This window comes from Sinohyriopsis cumingii, chromosome 18, assembly GCF_028554795.1.
Source record: "Sinohyriopsis cumingii isolate HCF-2022 chromosome 18, ASM2855479v2, whole genome shotgun sequence".
Classification (NCBI taxonomy): Eukaryota; Metazoa; Mollusca; class Bivalvia; order Unionida; family Unionidae; genus Sinohyriopsis; species Sinohyriopsis cumingii.
Window position 1 is genome coordinate 45,706,025 of NC_142978.1, and position 21,750 is coordinate 45,727,774.

The 21,750-nt window shown below is 34.8% G+C and overlaps 1 protein-coding gene across 2 annotated transcripts in view; it reads right to left on the reverse strand.

The window, feature by feature from the left end:
• LOC149776552 (putative polypeptide N-acetylgalactosaminyltransferase 9) overlaps positions 1-21,750 on the reverse strand; it is a 236,811-nt gene that overhangs the window by 95,875 nt on the left and 119,186 nt on the right. For both annotated transcript variants that reach the window (XM_089941011.1, XM_089941012.1), the window contains one exon: positions 21,349-21,515. In XM_089941011.1, coding sequence (XP_089797137.1) covers positions 21,349-21,515 — 167 coding nt within the window. The remainder of the gene's footprint in view (positions 1-21,348; positions 21,516-21,750) is intronic.

The window sequence follows — 21,750 nt, forward strand, 5'->3', positions numbered from 1 at the left end:
TAAATTCCATAGAATCTTTTTGATAATTGCAATCGAAAGACTTCATATTTTTCCCACATTATGATTTCAAACATTCAATGCCAGAAACAGAAACACAAAGAGTGACAATTACTATATTACTTGGAGACAAACGAAAGACATAGAATTCAAAGCTCTATAACGGCTTAGATTATGCTGTTGAATCCCCCACTTTGGTTGTTGTTGTTGCTACTGTAGAGTTTAATGCCATTTTTCAGTACAAGATAGGCTCTACATGGCAGCCAGCATAACTGTTGGAGGAAGAACCCTTGAAAACCCCCGGGAAGAACCACTGACCCATGAGAAATTACTGGCAAGCTTTCTCATGTACCCATGTTAGCCAAGCCTGAAATGTGAATGCATGACGACAGCCTACATGAGATGGCAGTGATCTGGAATGGTGAGTGCTTTAGACCACTTGGCCACTTGCCCCCCACCCCCTTTGGTAAGAAGCACATTTATAGCCAGAAATATTGTACATATTTGCTTATAAGTAGATATATTGTACATATTCGCTTATAAGTAGATATATTGTACATATTCGCTTATAAGTAGATATATTGTACATATTTGCTTATAAGTAGATATATCATACATATTCACTTATAAGTAGATCCAACTGCAAATAAAATAGACCCTAATCTTCCTTTGCATAATGTGCCAGAAGATCGTGGTTTACATACTTTGTTCTACTGATTTTTTCAAACTGCATCGACCTTAAACTGATGGCACATCAAATTTGGGTTTATGCCGTTTGCAGCTGGATCCAACTTGTATGAGAGTAAATACAACAGAATCAATAACAGTGGTTAATCAGGAAGTTTGCAGTCCATTCAAACTACTGTGATTTTGATCTGATGAACCAATTTGGCTCCATTTTTCCACAGCTAATTTGTCCTTGTAGGACCAAGTATTGTTCTGACATGATGAGAAGCCATGAGACTGACAAACAATGGTAATGTACTGGGCAATTTACATCTAATGAGCTGCAAAATGACTGAAACTTGGACAACAAATGGACAGTAATAATGACAAATCAGAGCAATGCCATGTCATCATATGGATCATTTTCTGCAGGGAGTGGGTGCCTGGAAATTTCCCCTCAAGCCAAAAATTGCTCTCATTACTGAAGTTGATGTCACCAAATAACATGGGGCATATTAACTGTAATGCAAATACATTTTTTGTCCAATCAATGGAGACTGATTTGTTCTTTTTTTCTGAAAATACAAGGCAACACCAGGCCATCCCTCTTTTCTACCCTCTCCACCTCCACCCCCACCCCCCATTTTTGGTTGGTGCCTTTAAAAACTGTTCCTTTCAACATGTTACAGGACTGGAAGGAAGTATTAAATTGAAAATTCTTTTACAAATATTACTATTATAGTAAACCTCATGTTGAGAAATCATGGAGTTTTGTTTTCACTGGTTTTAACAACAAGATGATGGAAGTTAAAAGTGCCTTTATCAAGAATACATCCAAAAAAAGTTAACCCAGGCTGGCCAGGGCAGATTTGGACCTATGATCCTTGGATTACGTGTTTGATACTCTACCAAATGAGCTACTGAATTCATAGAAGAAATTAAGTCTCTACTTAGACTTCTTAACCACAAAAAAAGATTCTTTTTTCCAAGAATACTGTAGCTAATTTGCTTTCATCAGTGGATTAGGGATGTAAACAACTAGACAGTGTCATCATGTGATACAATTTCACATTGTAACATAAACAGGAAATGAAGGAAGGACCAGTTTGTTTAGCTTTTTGATTCAAAACAATTTCTTTTACTAACCCATGGTATGTGACTAGTCTGACCATACATTTTATCAATCTCCATCGATGACATTGTATGTGACTAGTCTGACCATACATTTTATCAATCTCCATCACTGACATGGCCACTTAAAACTACCAAAACCCAAAACTGAACGATTTCATTGTGGTCTTAACATTCAGGAACTAAGATATGGAATTCTTTGATCACATCAGTAAGATCTGCCACTTCTGTTTGAAGTTTTAAAGACAAATACTTTAAACACCTGAAAATTAATTTTTAATTCATTTCTGCATCAAATTACATCTTGTAAAATATTCTGTTTCTATTCTGTCTTATCGTTGTGCATGCTAATCTGGTTTTTGTTTCAATTTAAGTGATATGTCCAAAGTAATGTTAAGTCATATCACCTGATCATTTCTTCTTTTAGATACTGTGACTTGACTTATCTAACACGTTTTGTTAGTAAGATTCATTCACGTAAACTGTTTGAAAGCAGGAGGGGGCCTTAAAGGAGACTAGACACATCTGTTTTCTAACTGAGATAACCTCATTAAATGAATTATTATTATTATTATTATTATTATTATTATTATTATTATTAATGAATAAACATACAAAGACTGGCCACTTGTATTAAAATTATCTTCCAAAGGATCATCAATTCTTCACATTCTAATTTTAGTAATGTTTAACTGTGTTCTTTGATTAACTTAATTCTTAAACCGTTAACAGTCATACTTTCATCAATTAGAATAAAGACCGCACAAAGACTGCAACTGTATGTTGTTTCTGTTGACCAATCAGAATGCAGTCTTCCATCTAATGCATGCATTTGTCTGGCTGGCCAGCATGGCCATGGGCCATTTAAACATAGGACAAACAAGCTGGCATTATTCAATGGCATATAAGTCAGCTGACTGTGTACTATAGGTTTGAAAACTAAACATCTGTACAGCACAGTTTAAAAAATTAGCTCAAAAGTAAGTAATGTGGACGTGCTCTTTCTCGGTTTAAAACTGTACACCTACTCCAAATATACATGATACACAAGAAAGAATATGAGCTGCATTGGTTGCTGTAAAGCAAAGTTGATGGATAGGAGAATAAAATTGTACACATAAGTATTTAAATTGTTGCCTCTTCATTTTGTCATGTATCCAACTTGCACTCAATTAAACTTTGCAGTTGTATCATTCATAGTCAGGAATTGAACCCAGTTCATCTGTCTCAAAGTTGAGTTCACATACCACTAAACTAAAAGGTCCAGACCAGTTAGATTGGTTATTAAGTGGAAAGCATCTTTTCTAGTCAAGGGTTACTAATCCATTTCATACCACAGCTTGGCAAAAGTAGTTTGCTAAAATGATATCTACCATTTGACTCTCCAATTGGATGCTTCTAACAACTACCAAGCAAGATTAATGGAAATGATCACTGCAGCATTCAAATATGACAGTACATGTTGCAAGTCAGTTTCTCCAATTTGAACCATTCACATACAAGTTTTTATTTGGCATCAGGGGTGAAGATGTTAAGGAAGTTGCTGTATTGACTGCTTGATGTGCAATGAGCTCTCATTGGTCAACTGATATATTTTGCTACTGATGACCCTTGACTAACTATGATGAGTGGAGAGCTAATCCCCTAATTATAACCTGAGGTCTGTGTGCTATGAAGTATAACTTTCCTAGAATGAAAATAGTAACAAGCTATAAGGTTAAAGCCCTGAAAGCAATGACTTCATAATATTCAGGCTAAACTCCTTCATGGATTTTATTTCAGTGTCATTTGCAATGCTATGGCTTTTGATGGACTGTAAAGTACTCCATATATTTACAAGTCGTGTCCCTGAGCAAACAACATAGCCCATGGTCTGCCATCACATAATACAACAAGTCAGGTCCCTGCGCAAACAACATGGCCCATGGTCTGCCATCACATAATACAACAAGTCAGGTCCCTGTGCAAACAACATGGCCCATGGTCTGCCATCACATAATACAACAAGTCAGGTCCCTGCGCAAACAACATGGCCCATGATCTGCCATCACATAAAGCAATAAGTCAGGTCCCAGAGTAAACATGGCCCATGATCTGCCATCACATAAAGCAATAAGTCAGGTCCCATAGTAAACATCACCCATGATCTGCAATCACATACTGTACCATCAGATCAGGATCTATGTTGTTCTAGTGATAACCTGTAGCTAACTGCATAGACCCAGATCTTCCAACATAAAATGCAAAGCCAGATCTGGATCTATGTAGCCTGTAGTTGGATCCAACTTGTATTGCTGCATGTAGCACAAACTTTAAAGAGAATAAACAAAATGCCACAAATGACTTGTTTTGCAAAACTGCTACAAGAACAACAATGGAAAAATGTAGAGGAAATAGCCTTTTAAGTACTGTACAGGAAAAAATCATCAAAGTTTTCACTTTGAATAATGGCTACAAATATGCAAACAGTGTAGCATAACAGACATGTAAGTGCTTCTAGACCATGATCTATCCTGCTTCTTTAAAATCATACAACATTAATTAGCCTAGGTGTCTTAATTTATGTTAAGAATGCATGTGGAAGTATTGTTACCATGTTATTTACAAACATCAATGTAACTGAAATCCTTGTTCATTTGACTTTTGACACCCCTGACCGCACTGTGTGGCTTCAGAAGAGGGACTTAATTATACCACCCTTGCACATGGTTACCAATTTGTAACTAATGTAGATTGTCCAGCAAGCCATCAATTTAGGTAGAAATAGAGCTACGGTCACATAGATGGCTGGATGTTCTGAATGGACAGGTCTAAGTGACTGACTGTCCAGACTAGCTCACAACCTTCATCATTAAAGTGTGGAAATAATTACATCCACTGTTGCCATTACTATAATCACTGGGTAAAAACCTGATGGTACTTGCAGTTCAAACAGGGGTATGTTTTGGCATTTCATGATATTATGGTTCTGTCCAAACAATGTGTTTTGGTAAGAAAATTCTACACCTGCCAAACTGAACTGGCATAACAAATTTGCACTCTTTGAGAAAATTGCAGTAAAACCAAGCCATGCTGTTGAGTGTTTACATCATGCAGATGCTTCTTGATCCCATCGCAAAAGTGTTAACATCACCAAGATTATCATGTCATAATGTCAATAAAAATAAAAATTATGTTAGACATGAATAAACTTGTCTAGCACCATTCATCATGATTTATATGAATTTTACTTCAAAGTGGGAATTTTATCATGCCTTTTTTCATATTATTACATTTAATTTTGCTAAGTCAATGCTTACATTGCAGCTGTCAAGCACTCCAAAATCTGAGTCATCTAATTTTCATTTCACTTTTTTCCCCAGGTCCTGGTTTGGCTTCCATCTACATGGCAATGAGAGGCAAAGTATGCCAGGTGTCCCAGACTATGGCTGGTGACAAATGGCTCAGCTGAACACTGAACATGAAGGTCACCAACAACATCTAAAGGTGAAACAATTTTCCAATCACAATGCCTAAACAACTCTGGTAAACACATGCTTTAATTTGAAGTACTACAGAGAGCAAAATCTGGAAAGGAAGTGGTAAATACATATTATAATCAGATTTGGTATTCCAGATGTCACTGTTGCCAAATTAGGAATTTTAGTATCAAATACACAGTTAAATGCTGTCCAATGTCAATGAAAAACCAATAAATCTTTTACAAGTGCATAAAAGGAAAGGTTTCTTCTTTCATTACAAATGCTTCTAGTTTAAGCCTTATAATAAAAGAGCAGTACAAGATACTGATGATTTAAGATTAAGCCAATAAAGTAACTGAAACTTGGCGAAATTGCCATAGATAATCTGGAACAAGTTTGATCCAACTAAATGTACAAACAATGGATCTTGATTTGCCATTGTATAATGTGCCAACAGATCAATATCTAGATAAATAGCTCAATAATGTGCCAAGTTCAATATCTAGATATGTAGCCCTATAATGTGCCAACAGATCAATATCTAGATATGTAGCCCTATAATATGCCAAGAGATCAATATCTAGATAAATAGCTCAATAATGTGCCAACAGATCAACATCTAGATAAAAAGCTCTATAATGTGCCAATAGATCAATATCTAGATATGTAGCCCTATAATGTGCCAATATATCAATATCTAGATCTGTAGCCCTATAATGTGCCAACAGATCAATATCTAGATCTGTAGCCCTAAAATATGCCAATAGATCAATATCTAGATCTGCAGCCCTATAGTGTGCCAATAGATCAATATCTAGATCTGCAGCTCAATAATGTGCCAACAGATCAATATCAAGATCTGTAGCCCTACAATGTGCCAATATATCAATATCTAAATCTGTAGCCTTATAATGTGCCAATAGATCAACATCTAGATGTGTAGCCCTATAATGTGCCAACAGATCAATATCTAGATCTGATCAATATCTAGATGTGTAGCCCTATAATATGATGGCAGTTCTGGGTCTATGCTGTTTGCATTTTGGATCCAATTTATAAGCTTGTATATGTTTCAAAAGCTGAAAATATTATCACCCCTCCATCCCCCAAGAATAAGGCTAAACATAAGAAACACAATTGCCATTCATCAGATTTTAATATGCTACAATACATCAATGACTAAGTGCTATCTGAACAAACCATTTTTTAATCCTCCAAAAACAAAAGCATGTATAAAGCTCTCCAGCCGCAAAGAGCAAAACCCAACAGCAGCTGCTTGCTTTCCTAAATCAGAAAGAACACTAGCATAGAGCTTGCGAAGTCAGTGCATTATGTGAATGCAGATCTGAGCCATGATTCATATAACCCAAGCGAGATTTTTCTCAATGAGTTTTCAAGGACTTCTAAAAGTTTACAAGAAATGTTTTCTCTTACAGAAACTAACCTTTCTCCATTATGAAACTTTGCTTATTATTGCATGCAGGTACAAAAATACAAGACAAGAGAAACTCGAAGGAACTGATGTTCTAATGGTGAAATTGTTTTTGCAGGAATTCTAGATAAAAAATTCTTCCTTTAAACTGCAGAGTGTCGAAACCATACCTGATTGGCATCACTGTATTTAGGGCCCAGTCAACATCATAAATCTTTTGGTAAGAGCAGTGACAGCAAGAGTTTCAAGACTGTTGTTGTGGCTGGCTGCCATTTTGAATGTACTATTGGCTGCCATTTTGGATGTACTATTGGCTGCCATTTTCATTCAGGACCAACAAAGTATCATAAGCCTATTTCTGAAAAACCCATTTTAATATAGTCAGCCTTTTGTGAGTAGAGACAACAATACTTTGAAAATGGTGGCCATAATGAGGGTCAGTTTCCATAACTTTCATTTGGCCCAAGCAGACACCACAAGAATTCTGATGACAAAAAAAAACCCATGTCAAAATCTCTTTCCATTTAGGAAGAGTAACAATAACAATGTTTTCAAGATGGCCACCATGGTGGTCACATTGTACATCAGATCAACACCAATGTCAGTGCAGCACTATTTTCATTTCGGACAACTAACACATGGGCTGAATGTGCATGTAAAGTTTCATGGCAATCCTTGATGTAGTTTAGGAAGAGTTGCAATAACAAACTTGTGCTAATGGGCAAATGGACAAAGATGGACAGACCACCCTTTATGCCCTCTCTAATGGTAGAGATAAAAAAAATACATAACTGATCACTAAAGAAAAAGGTTAATAAAAAATGGGGCAGTAAGACATGCATTGAAAAATAAATGTACTATATGTACTCACTTATAAGACGAGTCCAATTGAAAAAATGGCACAGACCCAGATCTACCACTGCATAATGCATGGGTAGATCTGGATCTGCACATCTTGTTAGGAGTAATCAGTAGAACAAACAACACAGACACTGATCTGCAGGTGCATTATGCTCCAGCAGATTTGGATTACTGTTGTTTGGAATCTACTCTAATTATAAACGAGCATATACAGTAAATTATTTTGAGGTATCTAAATACCTGGGCTTGAACTATAAAAAAAAAAAATAGTTTCTAACTAGTAAGTCAAGCAACAACAAAAGATTGCAATAAATGTAAACACAGTCAGGAGAAAGACAATAAAATTAAAAGATTTTACTTACTTGGTTCAAATAATATGTAAGCTATATTAGAAATAAATGTATTTCAATCTGCTTATCCAACCAAAATCATAAGATGATACTGTTCCCCCTTATTAGCTGACTGATATATGTTGTAATTTAAAATGCAATTTTTAAGGGATGTACAACACTTCTTGATGAATGGGAATCTTTGCTGTCTCTTTTACAAGTTCTAAACACAAATACAATTAAAACTGACATTGACTTTTCATTCAGGCTAATATAGCTCATCAAGGCTGAAAATGAATGAACTTATTCCCAGAGGTGTGATGTCAAACTCCTACTGCTGTCACATTACTCCTATTCACACATTGTGCCACAAATGATTTCAGCGGCCATGCTTCAAACTAAAGGACTAAATTACAAAGCTAATTGTGAATTAATGTTTTTCATCTGGAATGAGAAATTACTTCTTTTTTTTTAAATATCTAATTTATCCTTGTTGCAATATTAGAATTGCCATCTCATATCATGTTTCAAATATTAGATCTGGTAATGAAAGAAGTGTGCAACTAATTGAGACTAAATAAGATGCAAAGATAGACCGCATGAGATGCAGCGGATACCAAATTTGATTTGGATTTGATACTTGTTGCTGTTGTTGTTCTAGGGTTTAATGCCATTTTTCAGCACAAGATAGGCTATACATGGTGGCCAATATAACTGGTGGAGGAAGAACCCTGGAAAACCCCGGGAAGAACCATCGACCCACGGGAAGCTACTGGTAGGCTTTCTCACATACCAGATGGGTATTTGTATGTAAACCATTGACACGATGTAGGCTGTGCTTATTAGTCTAACATGGTTCTTTCAATTACTAGGCATCTTTTGCCTCTTACTGTGACACAATTCAGTTTTTAAGACAAGAATGGGTTGAAAATATCTGACAACAGAGGTAAAGCATCCTCAGCATCTGCATGAAATTGCTTTGTATTTCTACATAATTTCATTTGATGAGAAACTGATAATGCAATCCGACACACTAGATATTCTTATAAGATACTTTTGTATGAAACAATGTTAATAAGAAATTGCAATGGCCTACAGAATACAAGTTTTTCTTCAAAACAAAATGTTGCTCACCAAAGGTTCTGTTAATAAACATATTTTTCAAAGGTAAATACATGTAGTTTAAAGAATTTTTTTTCTCAACACGATCAGTAAATCAACCATGTGTGATTGTGTTGTGCTGTACAATCTCCACATTCAGTCTTCAAGTTTTCTAACTAACTTAATCACCTTATATTCATGAAAAAATATTGAAGACAAAAAGAAAGCACAATGGAACTGATAGCCATATGTATTTTAGTATGCTACTTAGTTTGTTCTGACGTCTGTGTCAATGAATAAAGATCGAGTTTCATTCATGTATTATAATCTAAAATTTAAATTTAAAACTTTTTGTACTTCAAATCTAAAATCTGGCAAAATAAAGAGAACATCAGATAAAATTACCTACATTAGCTTAATATACATTTTCATTGACTTGGAGTGCATGAAATGACCCCTTTTTTGAAAACACCTATCCCTATCTTATATAAAAGTGAAATTGCCACACTGCTATCTAGAAATATGGGACAGCATGTTCCCCTTAATAAATGCACTGAAAAATGTGTAAATCATCTTGTGATATTTCAAAATGCCTCAGCTGAACTGTAAATGACTACTTTGAAGTTATTAACACATTAACCCCTGGAGCTTTTTTGTCGTTTTTGCCTGAAAATCGAGTAGGAAACACATTTTGAAAGCTATTTCTGAATAGACTCGAAAACACCAAATCCCCAGTCATCTTTCAATAACATACTGCCTAGTTGTGTTAGAAACATCCTTTTTCATTGGCTATTTGACTCGCGCATGAGCAGAAGGCTAAAAGTTGGACTTCTGTTGGGGATTTTTTTTGTTTGTTTTTTTTGCTAAATGGAGCCTTTATTTTTGTATGGAGACCACTCTTTATTCCAAATGCTCATCTTATCCTACTTTTTGCAAAGGCTCATCTGTCAGTTTGCAGTTCATACCAGTCTGCCTTAGATCTGAGACCAAAAAGTCTAAAATTCAGACACAAAATCGGATTCCGACCACGGGCGAATTTTGGTTTTAAAAAAAGTCGGGTCCAAAAAATGAGGTTTTTCTATCTGTATTTTGTAGTGCAACTAGATATTCCAGATTATTTGGTATCATTGTAGAGTTACATCTGTCTACCTTTCTATACTACCACCCACTTTAGTGTATCATGCATGACCATGACGCTACAGAGCTCGGCAGTAGGCTACTACCTCCTGCCCCATAAAGTCGTTGCTAGGGGTTAATGTGTTAAGTGGCAAAACAAGACACTACAACAAATGCAATCATAGCCAGAAGTATGACAATACAAATTAATTTTTTTTATAAAATTTCATTCACTCAAAATATTATGGAAGCTGTATTAGATATAAACATTTTGTTAATCCAATCAAAATCACAATATTATAGAAGTCCCCCTGCTGACAAGTTTTTTTTATAATTAAAAAAGTAATTTTAAGGGATGTACAAGACTTTTTGACAAGTGGGAATCTTTTACAAGTTCTACAACACAAATACAATTCAAATTGACACGGACTTTTTATTCAGGCTAATAAAGCTCATCAAGTCTGGAAATGAATGGACTTATTCCCAAACGTATGCTGTCAAACTCTTACTGCGGTCACATTCCTCCTATTTATACAATGTGCCACAAATGATATCAGCAGCTATGCTTCAGACTAAAGGACTAAATTACAAAGCTAATTGTGAAGTTCATCACTCGTCTGATTAATGTGCTTTTCATCTAGAATGAAAAATTAAATTTGTTCATAGAATATCTCATTTATCCTTGTTGCAGTATTAGAATTGCCATCTCATATCATGTTCAGATTATTACATCAGATAATGAAAGAAGTGTGCAAGTAACTGAGACTAAATAAGATGCGAAGACTGAATGAGATGCAGCCGATAGCAAATTTGATTTGGATTCAATACAATATTTTACCAGATCATATTTAATGAAAAAAAATGTTCTTTTCAGTGTCTACCACACACCATTTAGGGTTGGTTGGTTGGTTGGTTTGCAATGCCACTCTGAGTACATAATTGGTCCTATAATGCAGAAGAAAAGGGAGTCAGGAACCCTTCCCAAGGTCACAACAGGACAACTGACCAGGTGGGTATCAACCAGATTCGAGTTCAGTGCTTTACCAGTTGAGCTGAACTTCTGCAATGGATGACATAAAACAAGAGTTTACAGAATTCATTCTAATTTCCAAACTAAGCTGAGCTAGTATGACTCCCCATTCTAGGACAAAAGATTACGGAATTCATGTTTATTTCACAGCAAGTGACCACCAAGGGGACTGATGCTCTTTCAGATTCAAGTTAAAATTATTTATTCTTTTTAATTATTCAGTGCTGAAACCATCCTTGATATTCTTGAGGGATAACATTTTCATATTTCAAATCCGACACTGTGGCAGCCATTAGACATCATTGAAAAACTTTTGGTAAAAACTCTGTACCAATATGATCATCAATTAAGGAGAAACTGTGATGAAATTTTCAATTTGTTCACTGTTGCAGTTATATTGGATGTTTGCAGGCACTATTTCATTTAGGATCAAGTAGATATCATAAGTTTTGGGTGAAAAGTCTATTTAGATATTGCCATAAATTCTGGAAGAGTAGAAATCAAATACTGAAGATGGCTGGCATGGTGGCCATACTAAATGTCAGATCAGCATCACTTCCATTCAGGACCAATAAGACAAAATAAGAAATCTCCTGGTAGAAACCCCATCTTTAAATGCCCTTCCAGTAACAGCAACAAGAAAGTGTTAAAAATGGCTGCCATAGTGTTCATATTTGCGGTCAGACCAGTAACCTTTTCATTCAGGACCAACCGTATCACAATTAGGCTATTGATGAAAACTCCATCTCAAAATGTAATTTCATTCAGAAGTTGTAGCAATAGCATAATTTTAAGATGGTTGCCATGGTGATCTTTAATGAATGTCAGATCAGCACCGTTTTTATTTAGACCCAAAAGAACATCAAAAGAAGTCTTCATGTGAAATCCCAACATTGATATGACTTTCCATTTAGGGGTAAACAGAAAATTGTAAAGATGGCCACAGTATGTCAGATTGGCACAGCTCTTACTAAAGGCCAAATGGACACCATAAAAAGTCTTCCAGTGAAAACCCCATGTTGATACATCTTTCCATTCAGGAGGAGCAGTAATAACAAGATTTCAAAGATGGCTGCTGTGGTGGCCATAGTGGATTGAGTAATGATCATGATTTTCAAGATGGCTGCCACAATGGATACACTGGACATCAGAATGGCACCATTTTCATTTAGAATCAACTAGTCCCAGGGGTAAATGTGTGTGTAAAGTTTCAAGGCAATCCACAAAGTAGTTTAGGAGAAAGCAGTGATAACAAACTCATGATGATGGATAATGGACAACAGCCAACAGATGACAGACAACAGGACACCTTATTAAGTTCTTTTGGTCTATCAACAGTGGAGCTAAAGATCAATCCCAAAACCCAACCAAATGCTGGAGAAATATGTATAGTTAGAAATCACCCCCATTTTCAAAAGTGGAATTTCTACTTAATATTTTCAGTTCTAGAATAGACCATGACAATGGTATCTTTTCACACTTCTATTTAGCTACCTTTTTTCATTTGTAATCAAGTCTGACATCTATGCAAGAGTTTAAGCTTCAAGGCCAACTTTAGAATTAATCAAATGCATGACAAAAACAATCTTTCCAGTCTGTTCTCCAGTACACTTTACCATTATGGGTACAGACTTTAAATGTACCATACAAGAGGTCTTTAGGAAGATGAATTCTTTGAAGAATTTTCAAGCGTAAGGAGTATTCTTTGATGAATTCTCAAGGGTAAGAAGTATTCTTCGATGAATTATTAAGGGTGAGCCACATATCCCTATTGACAACTTGCTGCACATTGATAAACAAAGCCAGTTTACTTCACATGATCATGTGTTATTTGAAGCAGAATTCATGAATACTTATGATAGTGTTAATAAATTTTGTTGAAGCACTGGACAACTGGCCCAATATCATAATGAAAATATTCACATGCAAAACTATGCACTTCAAATTAATACTTGGGTTCCAAAACCCAATTTTTTAAAATCAAATGTTCAATATGAAATTAAAGTATGGGCTTGTCAGATTTTCTTCAAATTTTGTCTCGAAAATTTAAATACTTCAATGTCTTATGTGCAGTTTTATGAAAAAATTTAACAGCACCATAACAAAAAGTACAGAATTCTATCTATTCTTGAAGTATTTTTGCTAATTCACATGCTATACTTAAACAAATGTGAAAACAATTCTGACAAAAATATGATAGAACAGTCAATAGAAGCTTTTGGTAACATTTAATGTTATTATTTTAGGCTGTTGTTTTTTCTGTTTGAGGTCTCAAACACATTATCCAAACTGACTTTCTTCAAGTGCAATGAGAGGAACATGCAAAAGCAACCTGACTATATTCCCTTGTTCTTGTCAGAGCATAACGGCTTCTATTTCCAGATGTTCACTGCCTTGCCTGCATCAACACTGTAGCACTAAATTGCTGCCATGTTGATTATGGGAATTTGGCAGCCTCAAAAATTAATGTTTACTCTCTGGAAAGTTCACAAGTGTTCTAGATTCAATGAATTTAGCCTCAGTGTGTGGTTTCAAAGCCATTTTTCAGAACCTGATTTGTCCCAGAAAAAAAGTTTCTTGTAGAGTGTTCAAGTTATGGCAGCACTAGTATTTTGGAAGATTGCTAAAAGGCTGTCAAGAAATGTCTATGGTCAATTTATTTTAGTTAAAACTACAACTTAAGCGATTCCAACTTTTGAGAATTTTCTGACCACATCTGCTTTTGCTGTGGAAAGTCACAACTGACCAAGTGAAAGATATTCTCCAAGTCATGTTTATTATGAAAGAGGCTTGGTTTCTAAGATACAGTTGCAAAAATAGATAATGTAGTATAAATTTAAGTAGTAATTAGTTTTCTGTATCAACATTTAGAGAACAAAAAATATTAAAATTTGTATTGATTGATGATATACTAAAACTTATAAATACTACAATATTCACAAAGGTATGTTGCCACACTTGTGCAACGAAAGGACAGGTTTACAAAGAAAATGATGAAGATTATATTCTAAAATCAAGACTCAAGATGAAACTGATCAGCCATATTTAAAAAACATTAGATATTTGGAAGCATGTCCCGACTTTGGGCCACAAACCATACTAATTCATTAATTTTTCACATATTAAGTTTTTCAAATTTCTCAATCTTTTATTCACTCCCTACTTAACATATATACTTGCCTATAAATTTAGTCAAACTACAAACAAAGATTCGGATCTGCCATTGCATAATGTACCTGCAGATCATTGTCTATCTTGTTTGTTCTACTAATTACTCCTAAAAACTGCATAAACCCAGATCTGCCACTGCATTATGTGTCAGAAGATCCGGGTATAAGCATTTTGCAGTTGGATTCATCTTATACGCGAGTATGTATGGTAATTTAATTCTTGTTTAAAAATTATAATCAGCATATTTTGAAGAGAGCTCCATTGAAAATTTTACAAAGTTTCATAAAAGTTTTATTCAAAATGACATCAGCAAATAAAAATGATTCATAAAACCAGTAAATATGGTGCTTGGAAATAAATAAACATTCTGGGCCTTCTTATATATCTATTAACTCAACAAAACTGAAAATGTAACTAAATATGAATTACTCTTTTAGTAAATCAATAATAACAAAGCCTAACTCGCAATAAAATGGAGATGTTTCAAGCATCACAACAACACTAAAAGTTTTATAATTGGAATACATTGTCAGATTTCTCTCTTTGCAGGGATTTTGAGGGCAATAAATCAACACTAAGGTCATTTTGGGGGTTTTCTTTATTTCCCATATTTGCTAAACATATGCATCAGTAGGCTATCTTCCCATCTTCATCTGTCAATCAAAATGTTTTGTGGACATGAAATGATAACTTGAATAAAACCAATATTTTTTTAAAATGTACTCTCGTACTTTTCATGATACTTCCAAAATCAGACTGATCACAGAGCTATTTTGGAAACACAAAAATATTATCCTTCCCAAAGCCGATGGAATTTGTACCCCCCTCACAAAGATTAAATTTTTCCCACCAGCATTGCTAGACTTTGGTATGGGTGAAATATATAAATGAATAATGGGTGCTGAATATGACACTTTTATAAACACTGCCATCCATACCAAAAACAAACCTTCTGTACTGGTACTATACCATACATACTCACTTCTAAGTCCAGTCAAACAGCAAACAACATAGGCCCTAATCTGCCATCTCATAAAGTACTGGCAGACCAGGGTCAATGCTTTTGTTCTACTGTTTACTCATAACAAACTGCAAAAGACCATGATCTGCTAATGCAGCATGTGGTGGCAGATTTTGGTCCATGCAGTTTACTGCAGAGTCAGCTTCCAAGTGAGTACATATAATAACCGCCCCCCTCCCTGCACCTGATGACTCCATGCCTGGAGCAGAACGTTTGACTGCAGCCTTATTGGACCTCTTTTTCCAATAGTTATTGAAGCAGCATGTCTTGTGCTGTACTACATTAAACATGCACTAAGGACACGTAGGTTTGCATTCACAAATGCTTAAGCTGAAAAACATGGATGAATTGCTAAGATACTGTAAGATACATAAAACACACATACAAAACAATGGGCATCCCAAATTTTCTTTACAGACAGTAATCCAAATATCAGTGTCAAAATGCCAGTAATGTATATGCTTTTACTGTGTGCACTAAGTGGTATTTGAGAAGTGTGAAATAGCAGTTACTCTATGTCCAAAAACAGGTACTTAATTTTTTAATGTCTTTTAGTAATATCTGCTTTATTTAAAACCTTCAAAAAATTAATGTATTTTAATTTGTCCAGGATGACTAAAACCAAGTTTTTAGAAAGGTGCTGTTACCATAGAAGAGGAAGTAGAAGTTGCTAAGAAGAATAGTCGAGAATAAACACACCAAACCAGATCAATCCAACTGTGAGCCAAATAAAATTAAAGTAATACAAATGTAGGCATCATTAAATCCACAATGACCGAAGACAGCACTGGGATTTGACAGGTGAACTTGTGATCCCAAAGGAAGTACACATTACTGACACTGATGTAAATCTGATTTTAGAAAGCTAAAGACAGTCTGTCAGAATTCACAACCACTGAAAAGAACGTGACGAATATGTAACTTAGTTTAGCAGCCAAGCACCACATGCCTGAATCACAACTTTTGCTGTCTGATCTGTGGTGTAAAGTATGCCATAAAAGAGATGAATCAATACTTCCTTCCCTAACTACATTAAGATACATTCCTCCTTTAATACCTCACCAAAGTTGGAAATTAGCCTCTCTGCATCTCCTTAGAACAATAAAACACGAATATTAAATGCTGCAATGTAACAATCAGGCCGATAAAGCTTTTGAAACTATCAAGACGACTGTACTAGAATACTGGAAAATAATGCTAAACCCAAACGATACAATTTTTCCATCAGATGCTAATGCAACAAATTGCAAACTCTGAACAGCAGCTAAGCTGTCAAAACAAAAATGGACCTTCTGTCCAAATGAAATTTTGGACTTGCCTCTCTATCACAATATTGAGAAAATTAAAATGTTGTAGCTAATATATGATAAATAATGATTATAGATTCTTCTGAAGACAGATGAAGTCTCGATAAAACCCAATTCACTTCGAGGATGCATCTGGAACATAAGCCTACATGTGAAATGTTTTCAACCAAAATTTCCACCTTTTAAAAGCATTGTGTTACTTGATTTTCTTTGGTTACTAAGTGCATATTCCACTGTTATGTCTGTGCTTCAAAAGGAAGTTAATAACTTTTACAGATTAATTTGATTTCCATTCATAAATGGATTAGGCCATTATTACTTTCAAAATCAAATTTGATCATTTGGGGGGAGGTTAGTTTTACTTTATTCAAGGGATTGAAACTGGTTTCAAATTACTGTAATGTTTATAAAATAGCCATCTAACAAACCAAGTAATGACAAGTCATGTGTTTTTAATTTGATTAAATTTGATTCAATCAAACCCTAACCAATTATTTAGAAACAAAATTGTGTATTTTGGTATCTGTCACAACAATTGGAACTGAACTGTCTTATTTAGTCAAGCAATTTAGCGTAATCAGTGAGAGAGTGAGTGACTTTGGGCATCCATTGTAAGGGATAGACTGATATTTTCAATTTCATACCTTCTCATGGTTAATGTGATTTTCTTTTCACAAGTGAATTTTAATGGACTCTTGATAGCGAAGTGGTTTAAGTAATGGACTTCTGATAGCAAAGTGGTTAAGATCTTGGACTCTTAATGGTTAAGGTATATGACTCCTGATGGCTTAGTGGTTAAGGTGTTGGGCTCTTGACAAGAATGATGCAGGTTCAATATCCGCCACTGATACGCATGGATTGGCTACCTTGGAGTTCTTGGGTATGGCAATTTATTCTACTCCCCTTCACATGAAATAACCTTGAAATGCTGCTGTGCCATAAAAATCCCAAACTAAACCGCTTCAAACAGAGTTAAAATCAAAGACTTTATTCTACTCATTTATATCCTATTTCTTCTGCATTGCTTTGATGGTAGTTAGAAAGTAACTCTGACATACTGCTTACTGTCTATACTAGCTAATAAACCAAGTCCAACTGTAAACAAGATATATCCTGATCTGCGTAATCATAATGTGCCTGCTGATTAGGGTCAATCTTGTTTCTGCCACTAATTGCTCATAACAAATTGCACAGAGCCAAGTCTGGGCAGTTTGCAGTTGAATACAACAGATCAGTATCAGTTGCTTACTAAAGAGTCTGTACCTTCACCTTAATGTAATTAAACAGAGGGGATGAGTCAATCTGAAACTATATTAATTATCTCTAACTGAACATTTTGAAACAGGTACTGTATTCATAAAAAAAGATTTATAAATGCTTTTGAGAACAAAATTTAATGTGTGAGCAAGATGCATAAAAGGAATCATACACGAGATCGTTACAGATCTGATATATTCATGGTCAAATAACACTATGTATAATGAACAATTTTATTCAATTTATTCCGATCGTATCTCAACAATTTGCTTCCAAAAATATTTCAATGTTCCAAACAATTATAGCACCACAGTCATGCATATTAAGACACAAATGTGGTCATTTAACAAACATGTTGGATGCTGATATGGCACTTATACAAACACTGTAGTTTAACCAGAATTGATACATGTCACCCCTCCTCCCAAGCAATATAAAGATAATTTTGTAACTCAATGACTTCAAGAGCTATTTAAGTTCACCTATGGACTATCTGATTTTGGATAGTATATTTGTTGTTCAAACTTTAATCAACTTTTGTATTTAAGAATTTCCTGAAAAAAATGAAGACATCTGTAAACTTTGCATTCAAGCTGTTTTGATCACGAACAAAGGTTTTGTACAAAAAGACAAAAAATTTCATCTGATCAGTGACTCATATTTACAAATCTCTGTAACATGGAAAAGTCAGCACTCGCCAACTAAATAAACTTTGTCACTGAAATTTTTGTCAAATTACAAACTAAAAATGTTATTCCCACAAAACATGCAGGTATTTAATAGTGTAGTAGTTTTTATGGTACATCAGCACAATGGTACTATGTAGCCCAATTAAGTTTTTAAATGTGTACAAATTGCACCAAAATTTTTGAATAAATAAATATAAATATAAAATACAACATAAGTAAATGTTAAAATTCAGTAAAATGTATATAAAATAAATGAAACAGTAACACAAACTCCTTAAAAGATATGCTGAAAAATGTGTGCAAAGTTTTTTTTCAACTTAGCTTAATAACAGAATCAGTACATATTGCTCATAAGAAAGTTTATAACTTTTTCAAAATTAATTAATTACATTAATATGTAATTTTTCCCATAGCGAATTTGAATCCACTTATCAGTTTCTAATGTAACCATTAGAGATAAGACTTCTATTGATAATTTTCAGATGATAAAAACAAAGACTAAGACAAAAGAATATAACAAGTTTTATTTAATGTTCAATGTCTCAAAAATTAAAGTTAGCTTTGAAGAGCTATTACTCGGACTGAAATATACAAAAATGGCAACAGGAGTATTTTACGCACAAAGATATATCTATACCACACATAAAGCATGTAGACTATGAATGTGCAGTTCTTTCAGGGTGCATGCTGGATAAGCTACTTTTTTAAAAGCCACACCCTAAAATATAAACAAGCAGATAATATCAGGTCATAGGCAGACTAGATTGAATTTTGTACATGCCTGATAAAGACATTACCATACACTGATACCTCAGGCACAGGTTTAAAACAATGTCCGAAATAAGGCAGCAGTGTTTACTTGTGCAAACAGCTCAGTTTAGTTTATAGTTTACTAACTGGAACAATTTGCAAAAATAGGTGAATATGTAAATCAGCTTGCAGTGACTCAGTGACACACCAACTACCTATTCAGAATTAAATGTTTTATTTCTATATTTGTTTTAGAGGACTGTTTCCAAGGAATCTTCCGTTAATTCTTTTTTGACAACATGGAAACACTAGGAAAAAGCAAAAGATGAAGAGAACTTGCTGAAGCAAACACAGCTAGATGACTTACTGATATTACTAATAATTTCTTTAAACTACTTTAGTAATGTTGCTGTTTTGGGTAACACCATTTGTCAGCACATGATAGGCTTATACATTATGGCCAGGATATCTGGTGGAGGAAGAACCTGGAAAAATCTGGAAAGAATCACCAACCCATGGGAATCTACTGGCAAGCTTTCTTACATACCCATGCTGGCTGAGCCAAGATTTGAACCAACACTGTGGCAAGATGTCACTGATCCGTAAATGCAAGTACCTTAGACCTCTGCGCCACCTGGGCCCCATTAATATTCATCAAAAATAAAACAATCGCAAGCTGAGTGAGATACAGCATACACAGTATGACAGCTGTCAGCTATTCAGTCAACCTAACAAGTAAAATGTGAAAAAAGGTTGAGTTTCTCAACATTTATATTAAACGCAATGTTTCAGTCATGGTAAACCATGTGCACATTTAGAAACATTTCACCGTTTGATTGAAACAATCCAAGCCCTCAAGTCTGAATTCAAATTTGCAATCCGTAATCTTGCTAATATTGGCAGTTTAAAATTCTAGTATGGTAAAGCCAGTGATCCATACTAATAGCTTTCTATTTGAGAGGTACTGGCTGAAGGCAAGAAATGACTCACATTTGGTCAGGAGACTTAAGACTCTTAGTTTCATTAGATTATGCAAGGAAATCCTCAATAAATGTACTTATCTAAAGAAAAAAGGAATCTTGGCATGTCTTAGGATTTCAGAACTTTAAAATATTACCATCTGCATATTTCAGGGATATTTTACATGTATAAAAGTGATTATTTCAATCAAAAGCTGCCTGCCTAGAAAGATACAATTTTCCATAGTTACATTTTCCATAGTTACATTATCCATAGTTACATTATCCATAGTTACATTTTGTATTGCTGCATCTGCAACTTAATCCAATCCTAATTTTATAAAAGGCCAGCACTAAACCTACAATAACCTTTGACGGCCTCCAGAAATAGTGAAAAGGAAATCTCATTGTAGATACCATTGATTATAGTGTAGCACTGGTATGATTGCATAAAAACATAGTGTATCTTATTTCTCAAGCTCTGAAAAGGAAGTGATAAATATATAACTGAGTCAGGCAACCTGACAAACCCTTCTGCCAACTTGGTACTTGTAGTGCATAATATATGGTATAATCTTGATCATAAAGATGGTGACATCAATACCATATATACTCACATACAAGTCAGCAACATCATGCTGAGGAAATAGGAGCTACTTGCCTTTTCTATGGACACACTGAAACAGATTAACTGGACCTGCCTGGGTGGGTATCTAACCTGTGACCCTTGGATTATAGGTCTTGCACTTGACCAACTTGGCTCCCAAGTCTACTGGAAGTATTGTTGTATCAAAATGTGCCAGGAAATAAGAGCTATATCACTGATATATTTGTCTCAATAACAAGACCTTTAATCTGATAGTTGTTATCAATAACAACCATCTAAATAAAGATCCCCACTATCAGTCAACAAATTGCAGGGATAAACAGATGCAGATGGATGTGGGCAAACACATGGACAAATGCATGTTCACAAGAATGAAACACACTAATAGATTTTGTCAATTCTCTAGTCTTTCTGCAGGTTTCAAATGGGGAGGGGGGAGTAGAATCAGTTTCATATGACTTACCCATATCTGAGAAGTCATCAACCAGAATGATCTCTCTAATAAGGTGTGGAGGTGACCGGTCAAGGACACTGTGAACAGTTCGTAACAGTACAGTCCATGCCTCATTGTGAAAACAGATCACCACACTTGTGTCCGGAAGATTGTCTTTGTACTTTTCTGTCTTGCATCTGGAAAAAGAATTCATATGTATTTTCTTGCCTTTCACTATAGCACTCCCTCAATTTAGGACCTTTCACTTCCTTTTATAATGCATGTATGGTCATGGATTCTATTTAAAATATGTAATGTACTTCATTATGAGGCAGTTTCACTATAAAGTTGTGTAATATATGGCTTCCATGGACATAATTAAAATGAGGTACTTCATGTATCATGTACTTCATTATGAGGCAGTCTCACTAT